We start from the raw sequence: 15,239 nt of genomic DNA, 5'->3' as shown, positions 1-15,239 counted from the left end.
TGCAGTGGCATGGTCTTGGCTCACTTCAACCTCAACCTCCCGGGCTCAAGAGATTCTACTGCCTCAGCTTCCCGAGTAGCTGAAATTACAGGCGTGCACCACCATGCCTGGCTAATTTTTTGTATTTTAGTAGAGATGGTGTTTCACCATGTTGCCCGTGGTAGTCTCGACCTCCCGATATAAGGCAATCCGCCTGCCTCGGCCTCCCAGAGTGCTGGGATTACAGGCGTGAGCCATCGTGCCCAGCTTGGTTATTTTTAAAACATCCCAAATAAGCAGATTTTTAGCCATTTAAAGCCTACCTGCTTTGCATACCCAGAGGCTCTCCAATGTGGTACCGAGTGACCTCACCTAAACACATAACCTCTCTCTTGGTTCCTCGTGCCTTGTGAGTCCCTTTGCCTTCCCTCCCTTCCAGGTAGTGGCCTCTTAGCCCATTGGTAAACCCCTTGATGGTCCTGTGTTGTTTCCATCTTATGCAACCATGTCCAAGTGCCACCCAATAAAGCTTGTTGTGTTACTGTCCCTTATGGTCATATCTTTTTCCTTTTTTTTTTTTGCCAAATCCTAACCACTAGACCACCAGGCATGGTCATATCTTTTTCTTTGATCAGCCTTTAAATCTCTTGAACAAACTCCCTGAATTTACTAAAAGATGGCAAAACCCATTCAGCAAACACCATCACATCAAGGCTATTGAAGAGATTAAGCATGTCAAAGGTTATTTTTAAAGGGAACTTGTAGGAGCAAAGAGTGCTTTCGTTTTCCCCTACCCTGCCTAGGAGGGAGGATAAGAAGGTGCTCCCTCTAACGCCAAATCAAATGTGTTAGTTCAGGCCCTCCAGGAAGTCAAGATGGAGTTAGAAGTGCAAAAAATTTATCACAAGATGAAGGGGAGAGGACACAAAAAGAGGCAGGAAGAACCTTCAGACCACAGGGCAGGTGTAACACAAGTGGAAAGACAGGGAGAAGGAAGAAGGATTGGAAGGAAGACTCTCAGACAGTGGGGGAGCTTTCAGAATCCTTGGCCAGTGTCATGGGGAGCTCTGATGCAAAGATGGCCCATAGAGGAGTTCCACACTAAGCAAAAATGGTCCTAGTACCCTGCTGTGCTAAGCCTCTGATGGGGAGCAGCCTGGGACTAGCATGGTCTCGGCTTAAATGCTGCCCTGGACCCTGAAGGCATTGTGCCTGGATGCTGTCAACTAACTGCACTCCTCATGACAGAACTCTCTTAAAGCGACACCCAAGCAGTACACTTCCATAGCTGCCACAGGCCATCCTTTGTGCCACACAGATGCACTACTCCATACTTGCTCGGGGAGCAGTTCCTCCTTGGCTCCTGTGGGCCACTCTTTTTGAGGGTAAACTTAGAAGAGAAAAGTTGGTGGGGCAAAGTACAAGCCCTATCAGTGCAGTTGGTCCTGCAACTGCAACAGGTATTCATGATTACCCTCTTCCACTATCCATTCTAGGATTCCCTCACTCTCAACTGTAACCTCTGCAGTTTTGGCAGCTTTCCTTCACCCCTGAGTTATCTGAGTCCCTCGTATCCATATCCTTCTTAGGCCATTCACACTGTACTTGATCACTTACAGCCACAATGAGGCACGGTAGTACCAGAAGTCACTGGAGAAGATCATGCGAGTCCCCAACATATTCCTGTCTGCCTCTACTATATAATAACAGCAGTCTTACCTCTTTCTTGATAAGTGCCTATTAGTCCCACCAACATGATGATTCTTCCTGCATGCTGGTGTCTGGACTGAAGGAACCCCAAAATACCAGGTAGCAGTGGTAGCTATAAGTACAAATGAAACCCAGGCTGTATTTCCTGATAAGAGTACAAAGAACCAGAACCTCTACCCTGCAAAGCCTAGAGGTGGGGATGGGAAGCACAATGTTGGCCCCTGAGTAGGTCACTGGGAAAGATGGAAAGTGAGGCCACTTTGGCTTCTACCCTATGGCTTCCAGACCCCTGCATTCTTCTTACTGGGGACACAGTGCCACATGGACATCTCTGAGTCGTGCATATGCTGCATCCTGGAGGATGGCGCCTCATCCTTGTAAGGTATTGCCTCTAAGCATGTGCTTCAGCTATACCTCCAGAAGGCTGTTCCAATACTTTATCAAGGTAGCAGCTTCTGGGTGGCACAGTGTGATACCAGACTATCCCATGTTCATGGGCTCATGCACATACCTCCTTTGCTCTGAAGTGTGTCCCTTGGTAGGACACCCTCTTGTGTGGGATTCCAGGTCTGCAGGTCATGCACTCTGAAAGCCCCTGGATAGTGGTGTTGGCTGAAGTTCCGCCAGTAGGAAAGGAAACCCATACTCAAAATAGGTTTCTATGTTTGTAAGAAAGAGCAGATGTCTCTTCTAAAAGATAAGGGACCCAACACGGAGAAATGGTGCCATACTGGGGTCTCAGAATTGGCCTCCTTTGCTGAAAGACTGGCCCTTCAGAACCAGCAGCAGCAATAAAGGCCTGGCAAGTGGGATTCCATGCTTCTGGGTCTGCAAGCTTCTCCATCTCTCACACTCTCTCCATCTGTTTATGTGCCAATTGTTTCAGTTCTGGACTGGCTGATGGTGAAGGGTGGCTCATGTCCAACTTGCTGAGCCATTTTGTCTGCTTAACTGTTCAGATCCTCTTCCATTGTTGGTGCTTTCTGGGGGACACTTGTATGTGATGTAAAAATTTCCCTTCATGCTCACTCTCATTTGTCTATCAATGTGCGCCTACCCCAGACCTCCTTGTCTTTAGTATTTTAGTCCTTTCCTTTTTAGGCCTTTGCCTAGGCCATTGAGCACTGGTCAGAAATCTGCATATTCCTACCCTGGGCCACTTCTTCCACGCAAAGTGAATGACAAGGTGCACACCTTAAAGCTCCACACATCAGAAAGATTTTCCATCCCCACTGTCTTTCAGGGCTGTCCCTAGGTGGGTGTGGCTGGAATGTAGCTGCTGTCCATTTTAAGCTCACACCCAAGGAGGAGGAAAAGGCCTGAATATTGCTTATGAAAGCCAAGCCACTACCAGGAAGGGAGGGAAGGCAAAGGGACTCACAGGGCACAAGGAACCAAGAGAGAGCTTATGTGTTTAGGTGAGGTCACTCGGTACCACATTGCAATATTCAGGCCTTTTCCTCCTCCTTCATCTAATCACATGAGATCACACCAGTGCCTCTCCCTTAGCTCACACCTATGGCAGTGTGATAACCATTGCTTCCATTGCTCACTCACACTTCTTTGCCTGTCTAGATGAAGTATTTCCATCCTACAGTGGATTGCCGGAGGGTCATCTGACTTTCACTTGATGGTCTGACAGGACCCAGCTTATAAGGGGAAATTCCAGATTTACAGTCACTTGGTGTCCCATGGTCAAGTGTTGTCTCTGCCAGGGCCCAAAGGTACACCAAAAGCTGTTTCTAAAAAGGTGTATGATTCTCTGATGTGGATGCCATGGCCCTGTTCCAGAACCATAGGAGTGGCGATCTTCCCATGGGGACTGGTTTTAAACCCTGCCCTGCCTGCTTTCTCACCACTGACACCTCTGACACTGCAGGTCTGTCAGATGAGATGGTCCAAGAGTTGCTTGCACTGCAGCCAGGACCTGCTGCAGATCCCTCTCTTGCTCCCAGCCTCTCTCAAATCTCTCAGCCTTCTGTGTCACCCAGTGTGTGAACTGGAGAAGTTATCCTATAGGTGGAATGTTTTCTCCCCCAAACCCAAAGAAGTCTACCAGGTGCACTACTTTTTTCTTTGTGGTGGGGGATTCAAGAGGTAGTGATTTGCCTTTTCCTTTGGAGGGGACATCCTGGAATGCCTCTGACCACTGCACTCCTAAAATCTTCACAGATGTAGCAGATCTATGAATCCCCATAGGGCTTGTTGCCCACCCTCCAGAGTGCATGTGTCTCACCGAGGCATCCCAGTGTGTAGGCTGCCTGTTACTCTTCCTGCCCAATCAGAATGAGGATGTCAGTGTAACAGATCCATGTGCTATGCCATTCTATGCACTGTCTAGATGATCCAAATCTCTTTAGACTGTATTATGACAGAGGATAGATATGACACAGGGCAGAAGAGTTAACATGGTCCTGAGACAAAATGTAAATAGAGATTTTTGTTTGTCCATGTGATCGTGAAATGCTTCTATGTCAGTCCATTTTCCGTTGCTTATAATAGAACACCTGAAACTGGGTAATTATAAAGAAAAAAAAGTTCTTACAGTTGTGGAGGCTGAGAAGTCCAAGATAAAGGGGCAGCATCTGGTGAGGGCCTTCTTGATGGTGGGGACTCTCTGAAGAGTCATGAAATGGCACAATACATCACATGGCGAGAAGGCTGCGTGTGCTCAGGTCTCCCTGTCTCTCTTCTTCCTATAAAGACACCAGTATCACTCCCATGAGAAGCCATTAATCCATTAATCAATTATTGGATTAGTCTATTCGTAAGGGCAAGGAGGAGACAAACATTCAAACAGCAGCGTCTTATCCTCTTTCCTTAATTGGCTGAAATGGAAATGAATGCCTTCATCAAATCAATGGCCACATACTATGCACCCAAGGCCTTATAAATCTATTTGAGCAATGATACTATGTCTGGCACAGAGCATCTGTAACTGGGATTACTGCTTGATGAAGCATGAGGTAGGATACACTCATTCTCCAGAATCCATCCAACTTCTACAGGGTACAGAACTGGCAGATTAAATGGAGATATGATGGGGACCACCATACCTGTTAATACATCCTAGAGGTCTTCAAAGTGGCTCTAATTTCCATTATTCCTCCCGTGAAAATGTTTTTAACCTACAGGGTTTCAGGAGTGGGGATGCAGTTTCATGGGCTTCCATTTGGCTTTTCCCAATGTTAAGGTCACGTTCAGAAGCAGATAGATTCCCCACTCAAAAATTGGCTAGAATGTTAAGACTGATGACACCACATATACACCAAGAGGACAAGAAAAGTTTCACTACTTATATAATTGAGGGTTTTTGGAGGAGGGGAGCAGTCATCTCCAGCAATTCCAAAATGGCTTCTGGAAGCAAAGGAAGGAGAGTGGCCTAGGTTTTCACTATGGTTAGAAGTGGGGGGCCAATATGAGAATTCCCACATGGAGATAGGAACTTGCATGGTTTGAATTTACTTCATGCAGCAAAGAAGGGGGCATGCAGGCTTTTTTGCCAGCTTGCTCAGAGGTAGGTCACAATGGTAAAAGGAAAGGTCGGTTTCTAGGGAGAATAAAGGCTGAGGCAGGTGCTTCTCCAAGCACTGATACTGTTCTGGGAAAGGGAGGCTCTTAGTTACTTGAAAGTTAAACCTTAAAGTGGCCTGTGCTCTGACTGGCCTTCAGTCAGGAAGGGGTTATGTTATAAGGAATAGAAAGCATGGCCAAAAGGCAGAACCACTGTGAAAAGAGAGATGACATTGGGCCTCTTCAGGTGCTTGGCAACCATGGTAGCACAGAAACTGCTTAACTTAGTACAAGGAGACCAGGAAGATACTCTGGACATAGACCAGACTGGGCAACAGAGCAAGACTGTGTCTAAAAAAAACCCAAAAATGACAACAGGAAAGTCATGACTGTGCTGTCACTGCCTGTGTAATAATTGAGCTTTCGTTGAATACTGAGGGCCTGTCCAGGCAGGAGTAGGAATGCTAGATTTCCAAATATACTAAGTATTTTGGGTGCCATCATAAGCATCAAGGAGGCAGGAGATGGTATACCATACTGGACAGTTTAGGAAAAATTTTGAGTATCAAAATCCGTCAGCCACCTATCCTTCACCTTTGGACTCACTGCCAGAGCAACACAGCCAGCAGGCTCGCTAAGTGTTGACAGAAGGAAGACGTCAGAAACTGGAAGCGATAGAGTGTAATGAAAGCAGCGCGGGTCCCAGAATTAACAAGCCTGGTTCTGCAATTCTGTAGCCACAGCAATTCCCACCAATCTCTTGTTCTTGGTTTCTGCCTCTAAACAGAAAGAGGCTCCATGACCTTTAGGGCTAGGGAAAGTAAGGCTCCACTGCCCTACAGGATGTCAGGATAACTCCACCCCAGAGGCCATGGCCGCCAGGGCTCCCTGAGAAACAACCTCAGGCCGCAGGAGCCCCGTTCGGCCCCTCGCTCCCTCCCGCCGGCGATGGTCCACGCCCGCGGTCACCCCAAGGCCCTTACTCTGGCCTCAGCTGTAGACCTTGAGGGAGGGAAAGGGCAGCCGGCACCTCCAACCCGTTCGTGATCCTCGCGCGCCCTCTGGCGGCCAGCGGGGGCATGGCCTCACAAGAATCCCTGCCAGAGCCGAGCTCGCCCCTGGGCGGCCATTTCGCTTTGTGGTGGGTCCCATTTTCCCGGCGGGCACTGCGACGGACTGTGACTGTGGTTCCGGGTGTGGTGGTGCACGCCGGTGGTCCTAGCTACTTGGGAGGCTGAGGCGGGAGAATCGCTTGAGCCCAGAAGATCTACGTTGCAGGGAGATATGATAGCGCCACCACACTCCACCCTGGGCAACAGAGCGAGAGCGTTTCTAAAGAGAATAAAAAGACAGCAGGAAACAACGACCGTGCGGTTGTGGCTGCAGGAAATGGCGGCGTACCCAGGCGCACTCATCACGGTGGCGCGCTCAACAAGGTGCACAGGCGGGCACGCGTCGCATAGCCTGGTGGCGATTTCACATTCGGACAGGCGAAACGTCCCGCTCCCGCTCCCCAGACCCTGGAGAAGGTGAGGAGTGCCGCTCTGCTCCACCCCTTTTCCTTATCCATCTCTTCTGTCTTCCCAAAGAGATGGTGAAGCTCTGGCACTGTAGTCCACACATGGGATAAACATGAGAAACTGAGGAACTATTAAAAAGATGTCTATGCTGGAGCTTCCATCCAGGCCTGCAACCCTGCCCGCTGTTCCATGTCTTATGCACTTCATTCTGGGAGACTCTGTGCCTGCCCTGGGGAGCCAGTCACACACTGCCCGCACACAGCAGTGTTCTGTCCACTGGCATCATCCAGTGTGTTCAGCTTGGCTTCTTTCCTCAACCCCATAAGCCACTGATTCTGGATTGGAACCACTGCTGCAAATAGGTCATTCTCTACACTCCCTGGCAGACTATGCCCAGACCATATCCCAGTGACCACAATAGAGTCAGTATTCCAGGCCACTGTTTTCCCCAGCTCCCATTTTATTCCAAAGAGACGTTCCCCCCAGTTTCCCACAGCAAAGGCGAGAACAGCTGGAACACTGAATGTAATATATTGAATAGAAACACATACCGAAACCATTGAAGAGAAGGGAACCACAACACAGAGAGAAACTGCAAACAGCCACGACAGGCCACAGATCCCGGGCCTCTCCTCCTTGGGTTCCTGGCAAGGTGCCTTGTCTTCCCCCGCTCCTGCTTCAGGCCCTGCGGCCACCTCCCTCCTTCCCCAGGGCCCCAGGTCCGCCTCTTGCCAGGACGGTGGACTCTGGCAGTATCCACTGGCTTCAGGAAGCCCCTTCTCAAGCCCATTTGCTGGGGCAGGGCCCTGCATTATGGCTTTCACAGGATCGTCACAGGACACTGGAAGACACAGCAGGGAAGACCCCACCAGGTCAAGGAAACTGAGTCACAAGTAACAACAGGGGTGGAACACCAAAGCACAAAGCTCCCTGGGGAGCCTCAGGCAGGGCAGCCCCTCTCTGTCAGTGGTCCAGTTCTTCCTGCCACAGTCACGGTCACCATCGTGGTCACGAGGTGAGCGTTTGCCGTGTCCTGTCACCTCCTTCCCACCATCTCTCAGGAATGTCCTGGGGGCCTCCGGGGAGAAGCTGTTCAGAGAAGAACACACACAGCTCCATGAGTACAAGCAGCCCCTGGCCTAGGTCTACACTGGGAAAGCAGAGGTGGTGCTCACAACGAGAGACAGACAGCAGGGACCACAGTGTGGGCTTGCAGGAAGCTCACAGCATGTGTCCTGGGCCCAGAGGCGGCCGCCCAGGTAGGTGCACAGCACACAACATTTTGCAGGAACGACAGCTAGCAGTGATCACTATGGGGCCTACACAGGTGAGGGTGGGATTCCTGGAACAGGGGACAGCCTGCCCTGGGAATGGCGAGTGGGGGAACCCCTCTTGGGAGACCCAGGCAGCTGGAACCCTTGAGAGGGCCTCTTTCCCCCTGTCATCTCTCATCCCAGGACAAGGGGTGGGGGACAGACATCTTCAAGTGCACCCACCCAGGCCATGGCTGGCCTCTCAGGGATCCCTCTAGGCCGGCCCCCTGGGAGGTGGCAAGATTTGGGGCTGGGGCTGGGTGCTGCACTGGGTGCACTGGAGGGGCGCCTTCCCCCATCCCATTTCGTATCAAACATGGTCATCTGAGTCACCGGGAAGCACTGGTGACGCTAGCCAGGGCTCTGTGGAGGGAGGTGGGGGCCCCAATCCCAATGTGAGATGAGGGACCGGCCCTGACCTGGCCTCCCTCCTGCCTCTAGGGCACTGCTGCCCTAGAGGAGAGGAGGCCACGGGGCCCTCAGAGTGTATTTGCCAGGGGAGGATTTGGGCTGCCCCACCTCCCCCCACCCCATTCTCATTTTCCAACTCCTCCAGGATGGACTTAAACCCCCCGGGAGGGCTCGTCAGCCTCCTGGCCTCCCTCGTGGACAAGACCCTCTGGCTCACAGACAGGACCTCCTCGGGCCATGTTGGCTGCACTGCCCATCCAGGCTGGAGAGGGGCCACAGGGGCCTCGGGGTGGCCTGTCAGCCCTAGGCCTTTAAGGCCTGCAGGGGCATTTTCATCTTCCTCAGTGGCAGAGGCACCCCTGGCGGCGTCTTTGGTGGCAGAATCGGCCTGAGCAGCATCTTCTGTTCCGGGACCAGCCTCGCTGGCATCCCCACGGGCTGGGGAGGCCTGGGTGACATCTCCTCGGGCAGGGGCCATCTGGGAGGCAGCTGGGTCTTCACTCTCCACTGGGGCCTCTGGCCAGGCTGCACCCTGCTGGCTCCTCGCTGGGGAGGCCGCCCACACTTCCATCTCCCGGATGAGCCGAAGCAGCCCCAGGAAGCCGGGCGGCCTCCTATCCAGCTGCATCCCCCTCAGGGTATCCTGGAGAGCCTCGCTGGGGCGGGCCCGAGACAGCACCTGCCGCAGTCGAAAGCGGTTGGCCAGGGCATGGTGGACGGCCCCCTTCTCCACCGCCCTCTGCAGCAGGCCTTCCAGACGCACCACGAAGGCGAACAGCCCCTCCTGGGGCCCCTGCGTGCAGGTCAGGAACTTCAGCCGAGAAGTCATTCGAGTGTCCCGGTCCCTAAACACCTGCCCCAGCGCCGCCAGGCAGTCCCGCGCAGACAAGTTGGGATCTTCCTCCAGGAGGCCGCTCACGACATCCAGGGCCGGGCCGCCCAAGCTCTCCAGCAGCCACCTCCTCCTGTCCCTTTCCGACTCGTGGTACCACAGCTGCAGCATGTCTTTGGCGTGCTCCAGCCAGCTCTCAAAGGACTCTTCCACACAGCCTGGCTGCTCCCTCCCGGAAAAGGGTCTCAGTTCCCGGGAGGCCCTGTTTTCCTGCACAGCCTGCAGGGCGCAGCCCCAGGGCTGGACCCAGGCTCTTGCCATATTTGTCCCTCCTGCCTCACCCGCAGCTCCTGTGTCACCTGTGGTTCCCTCATATGACTCTTGCCTCTTCTGCAACCCTCAATTCATCTTCAGCTCTTCCGTCACCTGCGCCTCCTGCCTCGCCTGTGCCTCCTGCCTCGCCTGCCTCACCTGCGCCTCATGCCTCACCTGCACCTCTGGCCATTGCTTGTCCCTGGGGCCGTGCAGAAAAACTGGCCAAATCCTGAAACTCAACGTCAGTAGCCTGGGACAGGGAGATCACACTCCAGGGTTCCCCTTTGCCTGGTATTTGGTGGGGAATCAAGCTTCAGTTTCAACTCTCAGCGAAATTCACCAAGGCTGCCCTGGCCCGGAGATCCTTTCTGAAGATCTTGCCAAGTACTGGGTGCCTTCCCAGGGCCAACAGGGCAGCCCACCCGGCCTCCTGGAACTCATGTTCCTCGCAGTCATCAGGGATACCCAGGATGAACAGGGAGCAATATGCATTCACACCCATCCACCTGCACCAGTCCCAAAGCATCGCCAGAGCCATCACAGAGGACTTGAAGGAGGGAGCTTGATCAGACAGGAGTCTGTGATGACTGCTGCAGTCTCTGACGCAGCCTGTGCCTGTGCGTGCAAAGGGGAGAGAGGGATGTTGCTGCCAGTCAGTCCACCCCCACCACACAGCCAGACACCAGCCACTTCCCAATGCAGGGCCTGAAGTGTCTCCCCTGCCGAACGTCACAGCCCATGCTCCCCCACCTCCACTGCTGCAGCTCAGAACCCTTCACTGCGCCCCTCACCTCCACAGCAGGAAGTACCTCGTTCACCTTGGTGAACAGCTCCCAATTGTGGAACTTACAGCTGGAGCCCCTCCAACAGTCATCTGCAACCCCGCAGCTGGATGCGCCCACCTCTTTTTCCCAGCACTTGACCAGGAGCCCCCTCCCTAATCTCATCCTCCCTGCAACCTGGCAACGGCCTCCCAAACCTCCCACACCAGCAGTCCCCTTCCCCCACAGCCAGAGCCCCTCTCTCCCATTGTTCCCTTCTGCATCCAGAGCCTCCCTGCAGCCAGGAGCTCACCCCACCCAGACTCCTGCAGCAAGGAGGCCCTCCTCCCCTCTCCTCAGGCTCCAGACCAGTACCCCCCTCTCGCGCTTACTGCCTGTAAGGACAGCAATCTGGCTCTTGCCCGTGGTGCCCTTTGCCACTCTGGGGTCCCACTGATGCCTGCTCACTGTCTGTGGACACTGCAACCAACCTCGAGGAAGTGCTGCCTTCAGGCTCCTGAGTCCACTTCGGAGACTGCCTCGAGACCCTGGAACAGGAGGGTGGAAGATCACACCTCAGCAGCGCAGCCAGGGCTGCAGTGCACAGGGATATCTCAGGCCGGCTGTGCTAAGGACACATGGGCTTCCAACTTCTCCCAGAAGCCTCAAATAGATGACAGAGAAAAACCTCAGAGTCTCTGTGGGAGGCAAATAGCTAGACAGGAGGAGGCATCCGTGTTGCCCTGGGAATGGGACCTGCATGGTAAAGGCTTGATGTGCCAAGGCTTTGAGCCTCCACAAGCAACAGGCCCAACCATTGACCTGCCATCAAAATGGCCTAGTGGAAGTGTGGAGGTGTGGAGAGAGAAAGGCGATTGGAAACTGGCAGAAAGAAAGCTCATGCTTAGGGGCAAGGTCTGGAAGCTGGGAGTTAGCGGACAGCCAGGTACCAGGACTCCAGACTAGGTCCCCCAAATCACTACATTCACAGGCCTACCTCCTCATTCCAGGAACCTCCACATAACTCTGAGGCTACAAAGTCAGTCTTCACTACCTAGAGAGCCATTGCATTGGAAAGAGTGTGAATAGCTTTTGGAAGCAGGCAAAGCCGCTTCACCTTGCAGCTGGGTGGCTTTGCACAAACCAGTGAACATCTCTGTTTCTCATCTGTAAATGAACAAGAACATTTTTCTTGTGGTGGAGCTTTACCTTCCGTTAGACATACAGTAAGCCTTCAGTACATGACCACAAGGACGCAGGAATGAAAAGGGTATTGGAGGCAGGTTGTTGAAGCCAGCCCAGTAGTCGCAGGTCTGAGCTCTGGGAAAAAGCAGGATATCGGTGGGAACATTGGAACTGTTTTCCAAGGGAACACAAGGATTGGCCAATGTGACAGTATGACTTTCTGTTTCTGCAGGCTTTGGTCAAGAGAGGCATTTGGGGAGCTCAGCCAGTCTTTGTCATGTCTAGGACTGGATGTCCTTCTGGCCAGCAGCCTTGGGAGTTTCCTGAGAGTGGACCATAGTTCATCCTTGAGTACTGCTGCACTGGCCACCAATGTGAACCGTAAGAGCAGGAGGGGCAGAAGCAGACCACATCTAACCTTCCTTGCAAAGTGTAGGTGAGGGACTTGCCCATGAACTCTTGTAGTAGATTTATTTTTTAATGTCCCTGGTTCTCCACTGTTCCCTGTATCAACACCATTTGTAATATGATTTCAAAACTCCTTCCATCACAAGGTAGTGTCAGTTTCTCCACCTCTGGAATCTAGGCTGGCCTAGAGACTTGCTTTGAAAAATAGAACATGAGAGAAGTGATGAGATGCCAATTACCGTTGATCATGGGTCACATTTTCCTGTTGCTTCGCATGTTCTGGATTTTTTAAAGTTGTATGCCAGGCATTGTGCTTAAAAGAACCATAGGGATTAGAGTACACTCTTTCCTTGGTTAGGTACTATAGTTTCCCTGAGGTATATAAATTCAATCCAATCATAATTCCAACTGGACCGTGGCTTGCATACATCTTTAGTTAGTATTAGTTTAGTTAGTATCAGGTTTCAAACACCCTGAAGGTAGGATTTGTGTTAAAAGCTACTTCCTCCAGTTGCTAGAGTCAAGCAGAATTTAGGAGTCTAAATAGAAGATTGATATTCTCTTTCTGTCTCCCTCCCTCCCTTCCCCCCCATTCTGTCTCACCCTACCCTGCCATATGACTTCTGTCACCATGCACTCAGGAAAAAACAAAAACAAAAAACACTCATTGGGAGACTCCATTGATGGGGGGAACTAGCTATGCATTTGGGTCTCCTACAGATTCCAATCTGTCTATCCAGACCACACAGTCATTAACTATCTTTATCCCAGCAATTATTGCGCCTATGGCTGGCATAATCCCCTGCCTTGTAAGCCCATTCTTTTTTTTTATTTTATTTATTTTTATTTTTTTATTGCATTTTAGGTTTTGGGGTGCATGTGAAGAACATGCACATGTACATGTGAAGATTGTTGCATAGATACACAGATGGCAGTGTGATTTGCTGCCTTCCTCCCCTTCACCTATATCTGGCATTTCTCCCCATGCTATCTCTCCCCACCTCCCCACCCCTCACCGTCCCTCCCCTATTTCCGCCCGACAGACCCCAGTGTGTAGCGCTCCCCTCCCTGTGTCCATGTGTTCTCATTGTTCAACACCCGCCTATGAGTGAGAACATGCGGTGTTTGATTTTCNCCGCCTATGAGTGAGAACATGCGGTGTTTGATTTTCTGCTCTTGTGTCAGTTTGCTGAGAATGATGGTTTCCAGGTTCATCCATGTCCCTACAAAGGACATGAACTCATCATTTTTGATGGTAAGCCCATTCTTACAAGAGAGAACAATGGACATTGATATGTGCTTGTCTCTCTCTCTGAAATTTAGTTAACTTGACTTCAGGCTGGGCACGGTGGCTCGTGCCTGTGGCTCAGCACTTTGGGAGGCTGAGGCGGGTAGATCACTTGAGTCCAGGAGTTTGAGACCAGCCTGGGCAGCATGGCAAAAACCATCACTACAAAAAACCCCAAAATTATCCAAGCGTGGTGGCGTGCACCTGTAGTCCCACTACTCAGGAGGCTGAGGTGGGAAGATCCTTTGAGCCAGGGAGGCGGAGGTTGCAGTGAGCTGAGACTGTACCACTTCACTCCTGGTTAGGTGACAGAGTGAGACAGTGTCTCAATATATATGAGGTTTCTGACCATCTGATTTTTTTATAGTTGTTACAGTGATATTAATGGTCTGTCACGAGCTACATCCTAACCAGAACAAGTCTACTCTAGACCCACAAAGAAGTGGAGTTCTTGTTTCTGAGACATTTTAAGTGATCTCTTTTAACCCTAGAAACTACCTAAGGTAGTAGGGGTAATCGGTGCATTTGAAATTTTGACATGAGAGGGAAAATGACCCTAGTGGATTTGTAATTACCCTAAGTTCCATGTCTTTAAAACTAGGGATGTTCGTATTGGTGGCTTACTTTTGCTCCCTGACTTTACAAATAACAAGTAGACACAGTTAAGTGCCAGGTTTGTCAATGGGAAAGATGTATAGACCTGGTTCACTGGACATTTTTCTGAGATGTATATTTGGTTATCACCTATTTGAATAGTAAAAAGTCCTCCTTTCCTCACCTCATCCCAACTGTGATATTAACAACAAAAATCTGAGTTATGATGTAGAATGCCAGAACAATGGGATATTGTACAGTTAGGCTTGAGGACCTAATTTTGGTTCACTGGACAAGGTGTATATGCAATTGAGTGTTCAGTAACAAAATTTATCCTAAAACACAGAGGAATTTTGTATCTATATTTATTACCCTAATTGTCCACAATCCTGGAGATGCCACGTGATGACAGACCAGCAGGACTGGACGTATTTATGCTCACAGAAACATTTTCTGTTCTGTCTGCAGTGCTATCACAGCTTACGTGGTGGCACCTGGGGAAAAGTAACAAAAGCAGCTGACAGAAATAAGGGACATAGTGGATAGTGATATAACAGGGGTAGGTGGTAGGAACTCAGTATAGTTTGCACATGGTAAATACTACATACAAACTCCTAAGAACTGGAACTTCATTACACCAGCCCCCAGGATGAAATACTTCATGGCTCTCCCTCTGTGGGAAGTAGGGGTACTATGACTCATTTGACTACTGATATTGCACCCACTGAGACATGTGGTAAAAGTGCAGCTCAGCTCAGGCTGAGCAAGGCAGAGCCATTCCTGAAAGCCCAAAGCAGTCAAAAGGGTATCAACAGTCATCATTCCCCACTGGCTGCTTCCATCAGCATATGCACTGAGCTTGCCTGGAGGACAGAAGACCTGCAACCCTTTCCTCCCCTTTCTTGATAGTGTCCTTAGATGCACAAAAGGGTTTTTTTTTTTTTGGCTTTCATTTGGGGATAGATTTTTTTTTTTTTTTTTAAGTTCAATTTATCTATTCTTTCTTTTGGTTGCTTGTGCTTCTGGTGTCATGTCTAAGAAACCATTGCCTAATCCAAGATCATGAAGATCAACATCTATGTTTTCTTCTAAGAGGGCTGTACCTTGAGCCCTTGGATTTAGGTGCTTATTTCATTTTGAGTTTATATAAGATGTGAAGTGGGGGTCTGAATTAATTATTTTACAAGTGGAAAATAATTAATTTAATTATAAGTTTTAATGGAATCAATTAACTTAATTATAAATTTTAATAAAATTAAAAATAATTAATTTAATTTTGTCTTAGCAACATTCGGTGACAAGATTATTTTCCATAGAATGCTTTTTGGTGTCCTTGTCGAAAAAATTACTTGACCATATACATATGATTTTATTTATACACTCTAAATTCTATTACATTGATACCAGTAC

The 15,239-nt window shown here is 50.3% G+C and overlaps 1 protein-coding gene across 1 annotated transcript; it reads right to left on the bottom strand.

The window, feature by feature from the left end:
* Positions 1-5,804: 5,804 nt before the first annotated feature.
* LOC119467271 (paraneoplastic antigen Ma6F-like) lies at positions 5,805-9,624 on the bottom strand. The gene is given in 8 exon segments (XM_037728614.1): positions 5,805-5,981; positions 6,186-6,263; positions 7,274-7,563; positions 7,645-7,811; positions 8,508-8,567; positions 8,569-8,607; positions 8,609-8,721; positions 8,724-9,624. Coding segments are annotated over 8 exon segments (1,800 nt in total). The 5' UTR covers positions 9,600-9,624.
* Between the last annotated feature and the right edge of the window lie 5,615 nt (positions 9,625-15,239).

This window comes from Cebus imitator, unplaced genomic scaffold, assembly GCF_001604975.1.
Source record: "Cebus imitator isolate Cc_AM_T3 unplaced genomic scaffold, Cebus_imitator-1.0 Scaffold273, whole genome shotgun sequence".
Taxonomy (NCBI): Eukaryota; Metazoa; Chordata; class Mammalia; order Primates; family Cebidae; genus Cebus; species Cebus imitator.
This window is presented reverse-complemented; position numbering and strand designations above follow the sequence as displayed.